Source organism: Lepidochelys olivacea, assembly GCF_965140295.1.
Source record: "Lepidochelys olivacea isolate rLepOli2 genome assembly, chromosome: 12".
Lineage (NCBI taxonomy): Eukaryota > Metazoa > Chordata > Testudines > Cheloniidae > Lepidochelys > Lepidochelys olivacea.
The window spans coordinates 18,407,174-18,426,449 of record NC_140422.1 but is presented as its reverse complement, the minus strand read 5'-3'; the positions used below and the strand labels follow the sequence as shown (position 1 = coordinate 18,426,449).

Here is a 19,276-nt window from a genome sequence, read left to right as displayed (position 1 = left end):
TATTTTTTTCTGTTCTGCTGTTTGTGTGCAGCTAAGTGACTTGAAAACTGGATTGCTGATGGTTAGGAGAGTCAGATGTTAATTGCCTCACACAAATATGAACCATGGGCTACTGGGAGATCAAAAGTGTGTGTGTTCCAGTTGCAAATGAATCAGGTCTCAGCACTGAGATTTGAAGGTTAATGCGAAGGGGATTATAATCACTGTTCCTTCACAATCTTTACCACTTTTAGGAGCTGCTGGGGGAAAAGCATATGAAGACACTTCTGAGATAATTGGACGAAGCCTCTACTTTTGAGTGTCTCTTTCTCATGTAGCATACCCATTTTGATGAGGTAGCTCAATATCAGATGAGGGCACAGTGTGAAGTACCCCACATGGAATGGAAGGGAAAACCTGCCCAGATTTGGGAAACCCCAAAACAAAAGAAGCTTTTGATGTTGGATGGTTTTCCAGAGAATCCCAGCTTGGTTTTCCAACGCTTAAGAAAGGCAACAATGCCCCCCGCTCCTCATGTGTAATCTCTATGCTGGACCCTGGAAAAGCAGCAGCTTCAAACAAGACACAAGCTAGAAGGAGGAAGTGCCATATTCCTGCGTTTACAGCCTTAGCAAACTGCTATGTGTGTCTGCTTCCCAAAGAGCTTACCAACAAAATATTTCTAAGATATCAGTGTTTAACCTGCAATTCCAGCTTCTTTAGGTGGACTCTTAGTTGCTCTCCAGACATGTTTTTGGAAGTTTGGAATATACAGCAAATCAGAATCAGGTGAATCATCAGTTCTAGACAAGCTGCTAGGGAAATCTAGTTTCAAGTAGATTTTACGTAGGTGGGTTTTTGTGCATCAACTCACAATGGATTCCCAGTGGAGAACAGACTTCCACAATAAGAACTGCAGTCAATACTCTCAGGGCTGAGGATGACATATCCAAGTTTCTCTGGAAACCCACCCAAAACCAAAAGCTTCTCTTGTTTTTGGGTTTCACGAGTCATCGATTTTGGCCTGGTGTCAGTGTGGGAAGCTTCCAAATGCCTGCTCAACTGTCTCAGCACAGACTTCACCTGTATGATGGTTGGGAGCCAGCTTCTCTACAATCTCTTCAGCTGTCTCAGTGTGGACCATACCCACAGGCCAGCTGGGGGCCCCAATTTTGCCTCAGCCTGCTTAATTGTCTCTGCATGGACCTTGCTCGTGTACTGGTGGGAGTCAAGTTTAACTTCAGCTTGCTCAATTGTCCTGGTATGGACCTTGCCCACAAGCCAGCTGGGAGTTGAGTTCCTGCAGCCTGCTGTCTCTGTCTGCAATTGTTGAGTGGGGAAAAGGAAGAAAGAAGCAATGCTGGCCTTCAAATTCTCTTAGAAAGTAAAAAAATTTTGAGTTTAGCAGTTCTGAGAAAACTTTTTAAGCTAATGAAGAAGCAGAAAAATTTATTTAAGAATCTTAAAAGTTCTGTGAAAATTCTGCTATAAAGGAAAATATGGAGTCTGCTGCGTGTGCCACTTGTAGCAAGAGAATTCTGGAGAGTTCCTCCTAAGGGACAAGCCTAAGCCCAGGCTCAGAGTGAAGATATGATCTGCCATGGACATGGAGAATGCCCCACTGTGAAGACTGTCTGACTTGGAGTGTACTGCAAATATTATTTTAAGATAGGGTTAGTCAAAATTTGTGTTTAAAATACTTGACAGTGTTCTTTTAAATGCAGATAATAGAATTAATTAAAATAGAAAAACAGGAAACAATGATAAATAACTTGTCAGAGTTCTGTATAGTATTTAGAATTCTTCATCTGCAATAGCCCCCTCCATTTTTAAGACTTACTTTTGATACACTAATACAACTATGCTTTTCTTTTCTAGCATTATCTCACTTAGTATAATAGTTAAAGTATTCATACTGCTTTCATGAAGTCCCATTTGTATATGATTTTATGGTGATCACTTACCAATAACTTTAACAAAATAAGCATCTGCTTCAAAGTTATTCTTTAATGTGTGGATGGCAAAGTCACTTTTGAAATAGCCTTTGCTTAGTACAATGATATCCAAGATTCCCTGTGAGGAAGAAATCAAAAGATTAGAATAAACTAGCAAATTAAATAACATCTAAATACAGTAAACATAAATCCTCTTAAAGAGAGAAAATATTTCTCAATTTATGTGCTTAGTGAGATTTATAGGATACCAAACAACTGTGATTTCATATTAGGATTCTAAATTATCTAGATTAAATAATTACATGTAACAAAATGGAATCCGTTTCCTTCTCCAACCTCTTATCCCAAGTCAGAGGAGAGGGGAAAATGAGACCATAAAACCGCTTTTTCAGTTCTGAACAACCTTTCCCCTTGACATCTCCATTCCTCAAAGCCATGTGCACCTTGGATAGCTGAAAATGACTCCCTCTGGAGCCCAGTGGTTATAGAACAGCAAAGGGGCGTTCTTCCAAATTGTAGGGAGAGTGGTCACTTTGGATGAGCTATTAGCAGCAGGAGAGTGAGTTTGTGTGTGTGTTTTTGGAGGGGGGTGAGAGAACCTGGATTTGTGCAGGAAATGGCCCACCTTGATTATCATGCACATTGTGTAGAGAGTTGTCACTTTGGATGGGCTATTACCAGCAGGAGAGTGAGTTTGTGTGTGGGGGGGTGGAGGGTGAGAAAACCTGGATTTGTGCTGGAAATGGCCCAACTTGATGATCACTTTAGATAAGCTATTACCAGCAGGACAGTGGGGTGGGAGGAGGTATTGTTTTATGATCTCTGTGTGTATATAAAGTCTGCTGCAGTTTCCACGGTATGCATCCGATGAAGTGAGCTGTAGCTCACGAAAGCTCATGCTCAAATAAATTGGTTAGTCTCTAAGGTGCCACAAGTACTCCTTTTCTTCTTCCAAATTCTGTTTGCTTATGAGCAAACTCTGTTCTCAACTTAAATTGAGGTGTTTTAACTATTTGCATATAAAGTAGGTACTATTTAAAAATATCTGAAATACCTGGAATAATTATAGTATCAGCTGGCAAATGATGAGTTTTTAAATATCTGCTATATATAAACAAACATGTAACCAAGGATTTTATTTATTTATTACAGTTGACACAATCAGCTTAGCTTGAAAACCTATCTACCTGAATACCTGATTCTAGTAATGTTTTTGTTAAACTAATCTTTGCAAGGACACATCAAAAAATTAAAGAAAAAATAAAACACCCAATTTTGTGTGGGAAATTAATTTAACTGGTTTACTACCTATGCAACTTTCAAAGCACAGGTGCTCATCAGATACTCATGAAACTACTCTGTCTATAAGCACCACACACTATGTCATCATGTCAACTCTACAGAGGACAATTTTACTTTTGAGTTGAGAGGCTGGCTGGGTGAATTACCAGCAGCTGACACTTGACTTGAACAAGGGACGGTGATCTCTCCTTCAGCTCGAAGCTCTCTAAGGAGTGAAATTGGAGATTAGAATGACTCAAAACCATCACAAAGTTTTACCCCAGCGGATCTTGTCTGAAAGGTATATTGGCTCAATGACGGCTGTGGAGCCAAATTAGCAGATATCCAGATACTTTTGAAAGAATGGCTTTCAAAGGTAGCAAGGTTAACTCCTCTGAGCATGCGCTTTGGTTTTCTGCCATGATTTTCTTGCATAATTTGTTGTTTCATTATTGTATATATTAATGTAACTAAATATCCCCAAATGAGTTACTTAAAAAGGAAAGGAAGAAAAAGATACAAAAACCATTTTTGACTACGTTTTGGACACAGCAAAGAATAACAGTTGGGAATCAGACATAACTGCCTTGAGGATGCCCTTCAAACAGAACTTGTTATTCAGAACTTGTCAAGAGTTATTTATGAACATAGCTTTTTAAGAAAAATCTAATTTAAAAAATGGTGTCCTATGAAATCGTGAATTTAAGACATACAAGTCAGTTTTGAAGTACTCTATTTTTAGGTACAGTAACAATGGAAGTGTCACTATTTTTTTAAAATCAGTTACAGACAATAATTTACACACAAATGTCTCTGGCTGAAACAGATTTTGTTTTCTAGGACCCAGCTGTCTCTAAGGCTCAACCCTGTGTAAGGTGTCTCACCCCAGGAGAAAACCAAGTAAGGAATTTTAGTTACTTCCATGTTCACTACGCACAATTTTTATCTTGGGGGGTTAGGAACAGGGAAAGGGGGAAATAACTTACTAAAGCTCTGAAACTTATTGCACTGCTGACAAGCACATGGAGGTGGGAGAGAGATCTACACTCTTCCTACTCCCTGGGGAGAGTATCAGGCACAGAGCCCCACCTTTTCCTCCTGTGACTGAGCTATGATGTGGGGAGACCTAATGGAGCCACATGGGGGCAAGGGTTTTACTCCATTTTACGACTCTATCCACCAAATAATGGTAAATTATAAATAACCTTGTTTAGGGCAGATTATGAAGTTTATATCAGAAACCTAGATTTTCAAAAATGAGTTCTCACAAAGCACAAAAATGAGTACTATGCAAATCATGTACTTCATGCACAAATGGCCAGTTTTTAGTATGATGGTTTGGGTGACTGGATTTGGAGCTTGTCAAAGGTAATGGTCAAGCGAAAGAAAGGAGTCCCTGCTAGATATGGGTTGGAGTGCTTCTTGAAATGCACATGGAAGGATTAAAACAACAGACACTAGGGGTCGGATAGAGTAATTCTGGTGGTTGTAGCGGGGGTACAATGCTGTAATGAGTTTACTTGGTCTAAGATTTAATATTAATTGCCAAATTCTCTTAATGCAGCCATAAATTATTTTTCAATCAACAGAGTTGTACATCTGGGTATTTTGGTTAAATAGTCATAGAATAAGCAGCCTTTTTTTTACTTTAGTGATAAGAATATCAAAGGGCTGCTGAACTCCCTTTTTAGTATAAATGTAAAAAATGTACACCAAAAAGTTAACAAACATGAATCTATTCAAGGTATTTGTATCACTTACTGTATCAATCAGGCAGTTCTTTCATGAATTCTATTGCTTACCCTTCAACTTTAAAGGACTTGTTTTATTTAACTCATTAGCTTTCATTAGTTTTTTAGATTTTCAAGTCAAATACTAAGTAGTAGTACTTTAGAATGAAAGCTCAAATAGGAATGGGCAGATGGCAATTAAAAGCAGAAACGCAGTGAAGTGTGTTGAACTCACATCTTCATAAATGTCAAAGAACGTTGCCAGCACAGCATCTTTGATTTGATTTAGATCAGAGAGCTCCCAGTAGACTTTAAACATACGATGTATATTCCTGCAGCTTGCATTGTTGCATGGAACATTCTCTAATAAAAATGCCTGCTGATTGCTGTAAAAGAAAAAGCCATTAACAGCTTATCCTATATAAAGAAAGTCTGTATATCATATTTCGTCTGTAATCTCTGCTAGCTTAAATATTTATAACTTCATATCTCTTGAAAAACGACTATAATAAAAAGAAGCTAACAACTGAAGGATACTTTAAATCTACATACTACTAATCACCCCTGTGAAAGGCAACTTGTTTCACTTTATCCCTGGAGCAGAAGTCATTTATACTAAAGTGATTAAAGGATTAAAGGGAGAGTGGAGAAGCCTTGTCCAGGAGTAGAAAGCACTGTTGATATTTTCCAAGCCAATTAATAAACATATTGTAATGCTCGATAATGTCCAGCCCAACTGAAAATATTTCCTTTAATAAAAAATGTAACTGACATACTGCATAAATGAAGAAAATTAGCCTCCACCCTTGTATCAATATATCAATGACTTCATGAATAAAATTATTCTCTTAAGATTTAGGAATTTTTTGTTCAAATTTAAGATTACACTAATTTCCTAATCAATACATTTTTCATTACTATTCTAAAACAATAACTTCTATAAACCAATGGTACAATAACAAACAAGATATAGAAATAAACTGAATTAGACATTTGCTATCCTCCAAAAAGACACATAATACAATGAAGTTGTGATAGGACAACAAGGAGAACAAAACCTGGGTACTAACTCATCAATATCATCATTCTACAGATTTAACAAATGCATAGACCTTTGCCTTATAAAGTCCCCCTCTCCCCTGTTTACACTAAGTTTTCTCCTGAAATTTGGGAGAAAGCAGCAGTTTTCTACAAAATCCAAAAGCTTGATGTTTGTAGTTTAAAAATGTTAAAACAATATCCAGAAAAGTTTGTGAAATGGGAGGTGGGGGCAAAGCTCACTCCATGCTCACAAGATCTTACAAGTTTGCCAGTGTATCAGGTTATTTGTTACATTTGGATATGATATGCTGTGGAGGGAAAAAGACAATGGGTAGACAACTGTAGCAAGACTGATAGATGACAATACTGGTGTTTCTATTGCACTATTCATGTCTCTCACACAGTGACTGACTCCTCTAAGATGGGGAAGGGTCCAGTGCACATAGATTAATTACCTGCTGTCCAGTGGGCTTAAGAGAAGCCCACCTGGGCTTTATAAAAGGGGAGACAGCTGCAAGTTGTTAGCAGATGCCCGCAGATATTTCAGGAGTAAGAAGGTTCCTGAAGGGCCCAGAGTCAGCAAAGGAAAGGCCTGTAGAGAAGGCCGAACTCCAGGCAAAAGGTGCAGCTAAGAAAGCGGGAAGACAGATCGCCAGGGAGGAGAGCTTGGTGCTCGGGTGAAAGAAAAGAACTTTTAAAGAGAGGACAGACCCTCAGGGAGGAGGGACTGGGCCAAGCTGAAACAGGGATGAAGACTTTGTAAGTTTAAGATGTGTTCTGAAAGACTTTGTGCAGGACTTAATAAACTGGACACCAGAAAGGAATGTTCTGAATATCTGGCCTGTGTGGACTTTTTAGGAGAGCCCAAATTAAGGGCACAGCAGAGTCATGCTAGCCAGCTGGGATGCTAAAAGGTGCTTGATAATCTGTGATGTACTTCACGAACATTAGCTAATTAATACTTACAAAACTTCTGTGAGGTAAATAGTATCTCCGTTTTACAGAGCTGGAAAAAAGGTAAGCCAAAAAGCCAATGTGACTTGATGCCCAAAGCCATAAAGGAAGTTGTCACAGCAAGGGTTAGAAAAGAGGTTTTGTTCTTGGCTTCCAGTCTTGTGCTCCAGTCAAGCCTTTTTTTCGCCCTACCCCTCTTTTATTTTAATAAAATACAGGCTGGCTACTTGCTAGCCTCTCTTATTACCTGGCTACAGAATGAGTTTCACATTTAGGTTTAATTAACTTGAGAAGGATTTAAAAAAAAATTTTTTTTAAAAAAAGTTGGACAAGGCATATTTAGTTGCCTGGTTCAAAAGCAGTATTTTAAAAAGGGAGAGAGATTCTGGCAACATATAAACCATCATGAGAATAAATAATTCTGCCTAGTACAGACATGGAGTAGCAGCGGAGGAGACTTTTCACAGCTGTCAATAGAAGGAATAATGTAGGCAACAATACACAATTCTGAAACATTATTATTTGTATTGTGGTAGTGCCCTGAGACTTCAATCTAGATCAGGTCCCCCTTGTGCTGAGTGCTTTCCAAACACATAGGAAGAGACAGACCAGGCCCTGAGGAGCTTAGAACCTAACTCATAAAATACAACAATATCCTAAAAGCTATGCATCATGTTACATCAAGAGAGAAGTACACACAGAGAGGTAGACATCTAACTATTACAGACAACATAATTTTAGGTGTTTTTAAACACTTGAATCCCCACAGTATATAGGTGCCATATATACAAATTAAAAGTAAAACTTCCATCTAAAGAGCTCTAATCTCTAACATTTATTAAATTTGCTTCAGAGTGACATTTTTGGCTGGGTCTCCATAAGAGACAATTCTGACTATTCTGCAGTCATTGGCTAGTGTAGCTGCAGGAACTCTCTGTACTGAGGACCGATCTAATAGAGATTTGGATGAGTCTGCATTTGAGGCACAGTTTATTACAAAGAAGTGAAATATGACAGGGAAAGGGCTTAGACTTGGACCATCTTGTAGGAAAACCAGAAGATGGCATGCTTGGTTGCTTAGAGATGATCCTTCTATCTTGATCTCAGTAAGACAATGTTGTCCAAACCCTTGTGTGGGTCAAAAAGGCAGAAGGTCTGAATGAGTCTAAAAGAATCTGTACTGCTTTGAAGGAATAGCCCACCACATATTTAGAGTTTGCTATTCAATAACCAAGCTTTCAGGCTCAAGTAGTCTGGATTGGGAGGTATGAGTGAGACCTGGGTTATGAGATTTAAGAGTGGAGACTTCAATGATATTTCCACTAGAGCTGAATACCACTGCCTTCTTTGCCAGTTTCGGGGTTACAGAATGGATAACATTTTCTCCTTTTTTATTTTCTGATCATTGTTCCCAGCGAAGAGTGCAGGGGACAGTAGATTTTGGCAATCTGTGACCCAGAGCACACATTCCCAGCGACCTCTGGTCTTCCCAAGTAAATAAGTTTCAGATTTGTCTTTCAGTTGGACATGAATACATCCACTGGGGGATAGCTTTCCTCCCCAGATATTAGCTGGGATACTATTTGGTTCAGGGACCATTTCACGCTGTCAGATTGTTTTTTCACTATGTTACTCTATCCTAGTGATCACTCTGATGAAGGCAATACCGCTGCCTGCCTAGGAGATAATCTGCATCTTTTTGGCATTTAGAGTGGAGTACTATATATTCCTTGTCAATTTATGTATGCTACAGTCATTGTCTTAGTTTAAATTGGGCAACATAAACCCCATCCTCAGGTGGTCAGGAAGAAAAAACCTGACTGCTCTCTTCCTTAGAAAGCTGGGGCTCTGGAGCATCTTTCACGTTGACAACATTATCTGTTTATTGCAGTGCCCTAAGAATGCTCCCCCAATCTCAAGGACTACCATCCATAGTCTATATTTAGGGGTGTGGATTGAGGATTTTCTTTGAAATCCTGTTTTCCAGGGCTTCGAGCCAGAACTGGAGCCTGGCCACTCAACTGCCATGGCTCTCACTGGCAGCCTCATGGAATCCATGGATGACTACCACAGGGCATTAACTAGGGATATTTTCTCTCTCATGGACTTAAATTTGTTGTGCTTCTGTGTGTGTGAGAGAGAAAGCTTTTTAGGTTGTCACAGCTGGACATTAGGGCCTAGAAAAGAATGCACTTGGCAATGAGAGCTCTAAAGGCTGCTGAAGAAGCTTCTAAGTTCCTCCTGAAGGGTGACTTTTATTCTTTCTGTGTACAATGTATTTTGGGATCAATTCCCCTGGTAGGAATATCATGCCCTTTGCCATGGATGCAACTGCTGCATCACCTTTAGGGAGGATGAAAAAAGAATATTGGAAGAGGGCATAACACAATGCTGAGAGAGCACAGATCTTCCTCCTGGGAAGAAAAGGCAAGTCACAAAGATTCCCTGCAAGTGTCTCCTCAATGAATAAGCACTTCTTGGCTTTCTGCTTGCCTCATTTAGCCTGCTCCACCAAAAGAAAGTTGAGAGAACAAGCGCAAAGAAGCCCATTTGGGAGGAATGCCCGTGAAACTTTGATCCCTTTTGGGGGGAGAAGAATGATTTTTGGGGAAAGATTTTGCTAGCTGCTGCCCCCAAAACAGATTTAAATGCTACATTTGCAATGGATAAGATGGCAGTACTGAATTGCTGCTCTGCTTGCAACACCACCAGCAGAAAATTTGGTAAAAAAAAATCAAAGGGGTGTGACTGAGACCTACAACTTCCCATACTAGTCTGAAACGACCTCAAGTATCTACTGGAAGAGAGAGACAACAAAATGTCTAAGATTGGGGGAGAGGCTGAAATCCAGAAAAACAGTTTGTTTTTGTTTTTTAAAAAACAACCACTCTCTTATCTTGATCAATAGCGCACCTCAAACTGTTATGTGAATCCCTCTTCCCTGCTGTATTAATACTTCCTGTACAAAACAAATGACTCAATCCTTTGTTTATTGTTACCCTCCACATTTTAATGAAACTTTTATAAAACTATGAGCCTCCTTTAACACTTTTGTTCTTGAAAAATATTGTCAAGAATATTTTTGCATTTATATCTAGTATGACTCATCACCATTTTATTACCTCTGCAATTTTTCTGACATTGTACTGTCTAAACTGAATACCACACAGCTCATTATCATAAAAATGGTAGCATATTATAATTTCTTTCTGTATTATATTAGTACCTTGTCACGTAAGGCTAATATATGATACGGTGTGACACAGCTCGAGTATAACATATTGTTTCAATTTATCTTTTTCATCATATTTTGATACATTAATTTGTAAACGGATGTTTGTTACTTGGCAAGAAATTTTACGAAGAGGCTTTCTCCCAGTTTAGTTTCCAACCACAATATTCTGTTTTATCATTTAATGTAAGTGATTAGATACTAATGATTAAGATAGATGATTTTTCAGTTTTGAATTGTATCATAGTTCAAGAATGACTATTTACCCCATATATGATGGAAACCATAGAAAACTTATTTACTAATGTATGCTACATTTTCCTTTCTTGGTTGTCTGAATGCCTTTCTGTTGAAGCACGTAGTCAGGAAATATGGTACCATGCCAAAAGAATATATTAGAAACTCACAGTATGGACAAGCAATAATGGAAATTACATTGCAAAAAAAGAAACACTAAGAAAAGATATTAATAATAAAATGGCACTGAGAAAGGCAAGAAAAACTGGAAGGCAGGCAACATTGCAAATAAGCAGATGATGTAAAGACAAACAAATATATGTTGAAAGGTGAGAAGCGCACAAGTAGAAAAATGTCCAGTAGACTGAGGACAAAAAAACACAAATTCACAGATGCTGAGTATCTCTCATGGATGAGCAGAGACCAGAAACAGTAGTAGTTTACAGGCACAAATATAGGTTTTGTCTGTGCATATTTAGAGGTCATTTTTTTGTCTTGATAAAAAAAACTAGTACACAAAATTAAAGGATAAATAGAGTCCCTTGATTCTGAATATGCAAAAAGCAACAAAAAATAAACAACCCCAAGTAATAATAATGAAAGTAGTATTATAACTAACAAAATATGAACAATTGTGAAAAAGCCTCAACCATGATTAGAATTCTCCACCCAATTATTTAAGTAAGGGATAAAAAAAAAATGTGTTAAGAACAACAATGTCTATTATGGCCATCTAAACATATGTAAACTCTCCAGTATTCACCTAAGTGTTCTTGGCTCTCACAATAAAGACTCAATAGATTAAGAACAGCTATATCCCAGTTTTACAGCTGCTTGGTATATGTACAGTAATAACTTATAGCAAGTTTGTGACAAGGCAATTTCCTATGATTTTAATGACACTTGGTAGCTTTACTATCTCAGAACAAATCTTTTGAATCTGACAAAGGAAGAGAGTCCCTAAATGGCAAAATGATATCTCTTAGAGTCTACAATTCAAGACAAAAAAAAGGGGGGGGGGGAGAATGAGGGTAGAAAATGAGCAGACCATAATATAATGATAAAATGTCAAGTCAATGCAAGTTATGCTAATGTTAAAAAAAGAAAACATAGCAATTAAGTTGAAGTACTGATATGCAGCAGAGCAATATAAGCCCATCAAGCAAAGGAACTCTGATTTAAGACTGCCACATTACCCGTAGCATCCTACACACAACATTAACAAAATATTTAGCTCTCCAGCCAGAGAGAATACACAGATTGGTATAACTAATTTATTTACCACCTGCATAACATTATTCCAAACAATTTATGAAGTACAGTCAAGGGAATGTAATGTCTAGTGTAGTGTTACCTTCCAATAAAAGGCTGTATATTGCTGCAAAGCTAGATTTAGCAGGGCCAAGGCTTAAATCAGAATACCTTTCTTTCATGGTTTTGTATAACCTTAACGTTATTTTAACATACCTTGGGGGAAATAGTAGTAAATATCCACTGCTAAGTTTCTGTCCTTGTGTCATTCTATGAACTTTATTCTGTGTACTTTCAAATGACTGCCTGTTACCTAAAGGAAATCTGAATAACTAATATCTAGCTCCAGACATTCATGATCATATATATTGGCCTCTATTTTTTAGATTTACTCAGTTCTAGGTTGCTCATCTAGCCTGTATATTAAGGGATATCCCTTGTTTTACCCTACATCTGACAGCCTGTAGCCAACAAGAAGCTACTAAGAAACATTTGATGAAATACGTTTTCAAGTAATGCTGATGCAAAGGATCATACAGAGTGTTGCAAATCTATTATTTTGTAGCACAAAGAGAATACCATGAAGAGAAGTTGCTTAAAAATATGCTCTGTTTTGTATTTTTATCTACTTATTGGTTATTTACTTCAAATATGGTTAGTCATGTTCAATTTCCTAGTTGTGAACTATCTGGTTCACTGCTCTTAGACTGCTATTCATGACTAAGGTCCAAATATATATATACACACACAGTAACGTGACGATATACTGTTAGTCAGTAAAAATGCTTAGGTTACTACATTTGAACAAAAATCCTTGGAAAATAATTTGTTAGGTTTTATGTTAATAGTTTAATACCCATTTTCCATGCTTTTGGGGAGGTTACATGAAAAGCTGTGTTGAAAGTAACTGGTTACCATTAATTTTATTATAGCTTAGGGAAAACTCCTAATTAGGAGACTGAATGTAGCAAATAATATAGAGATGCATATGCAGTACTTAAAAGAAGTTTTGAATATTATTAGAGTCTCTAAAGACAGAGTACAAAGAAATGAATACATTAGAACAATACTGAAGAGATTAACTGTTGTATAGTAACTGGATTTAAATCCTTTTATCTCTTTATTATCGCTTGAATATTAGAAATTCCAAGAATTTAAATACAATCCTACTCAAAAGAGAGAAGATATATGCATTTGTATTGCCTATTGTGACAAAGCTCTGTCCTTGCCTCCATGGGTCCCGCGTTTCCTGGAGGATTTTGCTAGCCTCAGAGGCTTAGTCTGACCCTCCACATAACCCTTCTCTCTCTAGAGACAAGGGTCACAGTCTACTGAGCCATTTTCATCATAAGCCGGCAAAGGAGGTGTCAAGGTTCCTCCCCCACTCTGAACGCTAGGGTACAGATGTGGGGACCTGCATGAAAACCTCCTAAGCTTATCTTTACCAGCTTAGGTCAAAACTTCCCCAAGGTACAAAATATTCCACCCTTTGTCCTTGGATTGGCCGCTACCACCACCAAACAAATACTGGTTACTGGGGAAGAGCTGTTTGGAAACGTCTTACCCCCAAATAATTCCCAAAACCTTGCACCCCACTTCCTGGACAAGATTTGGTACAAAGCCTCACCAATTTGCATAGGTGACCACAGACCCAAACCCTTGGATCTGAGAACAATGAAAAAGCATTCAGTTTTCTTACAAGAAGACTTTTAATAGAAATAGGAGTAAATAGAAGTAAAGAAATCCCCTCTGTAAAGTCAGGATGGTAGATACCTTACAGGGTAATTAGATTCAAAACATAGAGAATCCCTCTAGGCAAAACCTTAAGTTACAAAAAAGATACACAGACAGAAACAGTTATTCTATTCAGCACAATTCTTTTCTCAGACATTTAAAGAAATCATAATCTAACACATACCTAGCTAGATTACTTACTAAAAGTTCTAAGACTCCATTCCTGTTCTATCTCCGACAAAAGCAGCATATAGACAGACAGAGACCCTTTGTTTCTCTCCCTCCTCCCAGCTTTTGAAAGTATCTTGTCTCCTCATTGGTCATTTTGGTCAGGTGCCAGCGAGGTTACCTTTAGCTTCTTAACCCTTTACAGGTGAGAGGAGTTTTCCTCTGGCCAGGAGGAATTTTAAAGGGGTTTACCCTTCCCTTTATATTTATGACAGGAGATGAGGAGAAGTTATCCTTCCTTGCACAGTCTCTGTTGTGTCTCAGTGATTAATCAGGGGGCAAAGGTGGGGGGGGGGAGCCCGGGCCCACCCTCTACTCTGGGCTCCAACCCAGGGACCCTAATAGTATCAGCTATGGTAGCTGACCTTTTAGAAACATGACATGTACAATTCCCTGGGCTACTTCCCCCACAGCAGCCCTCACTTCCTCAAGCTCCACTTCACACTTACCTCAGGGCCTCCTTCCTTGTGCCTGATATGGTGTGTACTACTCAGCCTCTCCAACAGCGCAACTTCCTCCCACAGCTCCTAACATGCACACCCACCTGACTAACTGGGAGGCTTTTAACTAGTTTCAGCCAGTCCCTGATTGGCTTCAGGTGACCCAATCAACCTAGCATTCTCCCCGCCTTCTGGAAAGTTCTTAATTGGCCCCAGGTGTCTTAATTGACCTGGAGCAGCTGCCATTTCACTTATCCTGGTCCTAGGGATTTGTTTAGCTTGGAGCTAATATATCTCCCACTACTTTTCTATAGCCATCTGGCCTTGCCCCATCACACTATATATAAATCTATAAATTGGGATTCTAATCTGCAGATTCTGATTCAAGTATTTAAGTAAATCATCCTTCATAGAAAAAAAAACATAGCAGCCCACTCTGAATTAAAACTCTTCAAGTATAAGAACTTTTGGGGTTCAAAGGCACATTTGGAAACAAAAAAATGAATTTATTTATTGAAATATATTCATGCTGTCAAAGTTACAAGGCTATTATTCAAAATCAATAGGATGTGGCAGGAGATGGAACAGCATGGTCTTATTTCAGATATGAAAACACTTGAGGCTAGCCATCATTTTTCTTCTTATTTACTTGGAAGGAGAGTGAACCCTGATAATCTCAAAACATAGTATTTCTACTCCAATGTTTTGCAGAGAATTGTAAAAACCCACTTTGAACCAATTTTTCAGAAGGATGTTAAAGGCATATGATCAGTTTTATCTTTATTCTTCCATGTCAGAAAGCCATTGCTGTAGATCAGCATGGTCTCAGATGAATAAAATGCTGCATGCCCCCTTTAATTCCACTAAATTACAATATCATAGCAATTAAAAACTAGGCTTCCTGGACTCTAGCACAGACTCAAGTCAAAGGTTTAGAAAAAAGCTCTTATTACTTAATCATAGTAATCAATCACTGAAATTAGATCTGTAGTAGTAGTATTAAAGTTGTAGGAAAAATAATTAAATAGCTTGATCCAAAGAGATGGTTCTTTAGTAACTAGCTGAGGTTTCTATTTTTGTTTTATTTCAAGTAGAGTTTAAAATTTAATTCTTATGGTCTATGTGAATTCCGTGGGTCCTTTGAGCCAATGATGCATTTGTTTAAATCTGTCTAAAACAATGAATTAATAACACAACTAAAAGTAAAATATGACAGGGATACCGGGCCTGCAGAAAAATGTCGTTTTATCAAGGCTTATTCTATTTGAAAATATTAGGAAGCTGCTTCTGCGATTCTTATGCATACAGTTAAATATGCTGCATTTTTTCTAGTATTGTATTTCTCAGCTCTTAATTGCACGTCTGTGCTGTCCCCGCTAAATCTCTTTGCTCCTCTAGCCTCTCATTTTTTCCTGAGAAGTCTGACAGAACTCCCCAGCTCTCTGAGTTCCTCTGATCTTTCCTCACAGCTTGTCAGCACCCTTATCTGCAATTTTAGTTCCCTCGGTCAGACTGTGCGCCTTACAGCTTTGATGCATTAAAGCCTGCAAAGAATTTTTGTATGATAAAACCAATATTAATATCTGATACTTGTGATGCTGGATGTAAAAATAATATATAGGAGATAAATGGGAACTAAAATTATGTGTTCCAACAGGTTTCAGAGTAGCAGCCGTGTTAGTCTGTATCCGCAAAAAGAAAAGGAGGACTTGTGGCACCTTAGAGATTCACAAATTTATTTGAGCATAAGCTTTCGTGAGCTACAGCTCACTTCATCGGATGCATGCAGTGGAAAATACAGTGGGGAGATTTATATACTTAGAGAACATGAAACAATGGGTGTTACCATACACACTGTAACGAGAGTGATCAGGTAAGGTGAGCTATTACCAGCAGGAGGGGGGGTGGGGAGGTGGGGAACCCTTTGTAGTGATAATCAAGGTAGGCCATTTCCAGCAGTTGACAGGAATGTCTGAGGAACAGTGGGGGTGGGGAATAAACATGGGGAAATAGTTTTACTTTGTGTAATGACCCATCCACTCCCAGCCTTCATTCAAGCCTAAGTTAATTGTATCCAGTTTGCAAATTAATTCCAATTCGGCAGTCTCTCCTTGGAGTTTGTTTTCGAGGTTTTTTTGTTGAAGATTTGCCACTTTGAGGTCTGTAATCGAGTGACCAAAGAGACTGAAGTGTTCCCTGACTGGTTTTTGAATGTTATAATTCTTGACGTCTGATTTGTGTCCATTTATTCTTTTACGTAGAGACTGTCCAGTTTGGCCAATGTACATGGCAGAGGGGCATTGCTAGCACATGATGGCATATATCACATTGGTAGATGTGCACGTGAATGAGCCTCTGATAGTGTGGCTGATGTGATTAGGCCCTATGATGGTGTCCCCTGAATAGATAGGTGGACACAGTTGGCAATGGGCTTTGTTGCAAGGATAGGTTCCTGGGTTAGTGTTTTTGTTGTGTGGTTGCTGGTGAGTATTTGCTTCGGGGTGGGGGGCTGTCTGTAAGCAAGGACTGGCCTCTCTCCCAAGATCTGTGAGAGTGATGGGTCCTCCTTCAGGATAGGTTGTAGATCCCTGATGATGTGTCTGAGAGGTTTTAGTTGGGGGCTGAAGATGATGGCTAGTAGTGCTCTGTTACTTTCTTTATTGGGCCTGTTCTGTAGTAGGTGACTGCTGGGTACTCTTCTGACTCTGTCAATCTGTTTTTTCACTTCAGCAGGTGGGTACTATAGTTGTAAGAATGCTAGATAGAGATCCTGTAGGTGTTTGTCTCCAGCTTTCATCCGGACCACACCACACGATCCATTGTCTACAGCCAAGCTCGAAGATACAACCGCATTTTCTCCAACCCCTCAGACAGAGACGAACACTTACAAGATGCCCCACTGAGATGTTTTTTCTCTCTCATGCTAAAGTTAGATTTTGATTATATTCAGATACATAAACTGATAAATTAAAGAACAAATTATTGCATTACATTCAACTGGCATTTATTTGTTCAACTTTTTTTTGTTTTTAAAAGAGGCATAAATACCATTCTCTGTTATTCCCTAGCTTCAGACTTAAAAGTGCATTGTTGTATACACTACAACTATCCTTTGTACTACTTGCCATGTGCACCAAAGTAGTGGTCAAAAAGGGAAAAATGTTAATCGGAGGCTTGGCAGTAAAATATTTAGACATCTATAAAAGTGATGGGATGTTTTGGAATGTCGTTATCAGAGAGCTCTTTATTTCCCTTTTCTTCCATATTTGAACATTTCTCACCAAAATATTTTATATGTCACAATCCTTTAGAAAGCTGCCCTTTTGAAAAATGATTCAACATTATTTTAATTAAACTTGTTTATCTGACCTGGCAATGAGTTATCCAACTTCTAAGCAAATACAAAATAGTCAGTTTATGTATTCCCAAGTATTGTCTTCCAATCCTTGTGATCAGATTTTAAAGGTTCCTTATCAATATTTTTTGGTTGGGAGTGGCACAAAAGGTCCATCTAACTAATCTAACTATGGCAAAACAATAAAATAGTTTACAAAAGAAAAATACAGCCAATTGAAGGAACTGAGTGGTAGGGCCATGGCTTCTTATAATACTTACTGTTTGAACATTTGGTATCATGAGAGAGCATGTGTGCAGCTCAAACAGTCAAAGCTTTCAAGAGAGTTTTGGTAAAGATGTGGTATGAGTAGGCACATATAGAAATTAGAGCTTACAGACAATACTCAAAGAATAATTACTGGTTTGGTTATTTCATCCTGTTTTTAAATTGATTTTTGTTTGAAGCATAGCTCACATCTGCATTCTAGCTATTATTGCCTTCCTGAATCTTTTTTCTTCACTTCCTGCATTTTAAATAGGTTGACAACTCTGAAATTATCTTTAATTAAGCAGCTGTGTTCAATTATATCTTAAAAGTCAGAACAATTTCTTTCCCTGAAAAGTAACATACTTTCTTAAAATTTTCAGTTAGCACTGAAAATATGGTCTGAATTAATAAAAGGACTAAAATTGTCTTAGCACAACTGTAATACCCCATACAAATAAGAATAATACTAGTTGTTTGTCTTGGTTCCTGCAGTTAATGTTTTCCTTTATTTCACATTCTTTTTTGATTATGGTGTTTCATGACCTTGTCCTTCATTTATTTTCTTAAGAGCTGTTCTGATGTGGCAATTACAGCATCAAGAAGCACACATTATATTTGAAAGAATGATACTTATACTACACATTAAGAGATCAGAGCATATAGCCAAAGAGCATAGATTGACACATTCAGGATGAATGTGTCCAAGAAGTAAATCCACTAATCAAAGCCTAACACCTTTTTGAGCCACAGAAACTCCCCACAATTTATACACTGAATAAAAAAAAAAAAGCACTATTAAACCCATTATAGTAGTTGGAAATTTCATTGACTTTTCCTATCAAAATATTACAGGGAAAAGGTCTACACAATATATTATAGAGGTCTTCTGATTTACATGTTAACTCAAATTAATGTTAAAGGGACATACACAAAACTTAATATACTCCTGTATCTCCTTTCACTTCAAGGGTGAAATCTTGACCCCACATATGTCAATGGGATTTTTGCCATTGACTTTAAGGAGGCCAGGATTTTACCCAAGATATTTTAAGAACTTCTTTTTCCCTGTCAGTATCAGTGTTTACTCACTTCTTGAAAAGCAAACTATAATCCAACATTTAAAAATCTATTCGACTCTTTGATTTACCACTTTTCATATCAAACTGAATATACTTTGCTTGCGTGGCTACATAAAATAGCATTTTATATTTATATAGTATCTTTCTGACCTAAGTGTTTTATAGAACACTACTGAAATGCAGCCACCTCTAAGAATACCAGGCTGGAAACAAAAACAAACAAAGATAGGATGGGAGGCTACCAAAGCCAACTGATAGTGTTGGAAATAGTTCGGTGGTGTCTCCAACATTCATGTAAAAGCTGACAGCACTCAGCCTTTTAAGACGAACCAACCGCATACAGTGCACTGTATAGAATTTAATGTATTTACATCAGACGGATAAAAGGGCTCAACTGATTCTTTCAGACAGTGGTTCCAGAAGCCCTTCTTTAGCCAAGCACTTAAGCATATTCTTAAAGTTAGGCACATGCTTAAGTTATTTGGTTAATAAAGATAGACTTTGCTGAATCAGGACCAGGAAGTGGAGGTA

General features: G+C 38.0%; 1 protein-coding gene across 1 annotated transcript in view; it reads right to left on the bottom strand.

The window, feature by feature from the left end:
- The window catches only part of ITFG1 (integrin alpha FG-GAP repeat containing 1), a gene marked incomplete at its 5' end in the record, with an annotated part of 215,601 nt that overhangs the window by 69,785 nt on the left and 126,540 nt on the right, over nt 1-19,276 (bottom strand). The window contains 2 exons of the mRNA XM_084644488.1: nt 1,944-2,052; nt 5,181-5,331. Of these exons, the coding sequence (XP_084500614.1) occupies nt 1,944-2,052; nt 5,181-5,331 (260 nt within the window). The remainder of the gene's footprint in view (nt 1-1,943; nt 2,053-5,180; nt 5,332-19,276) is intronic.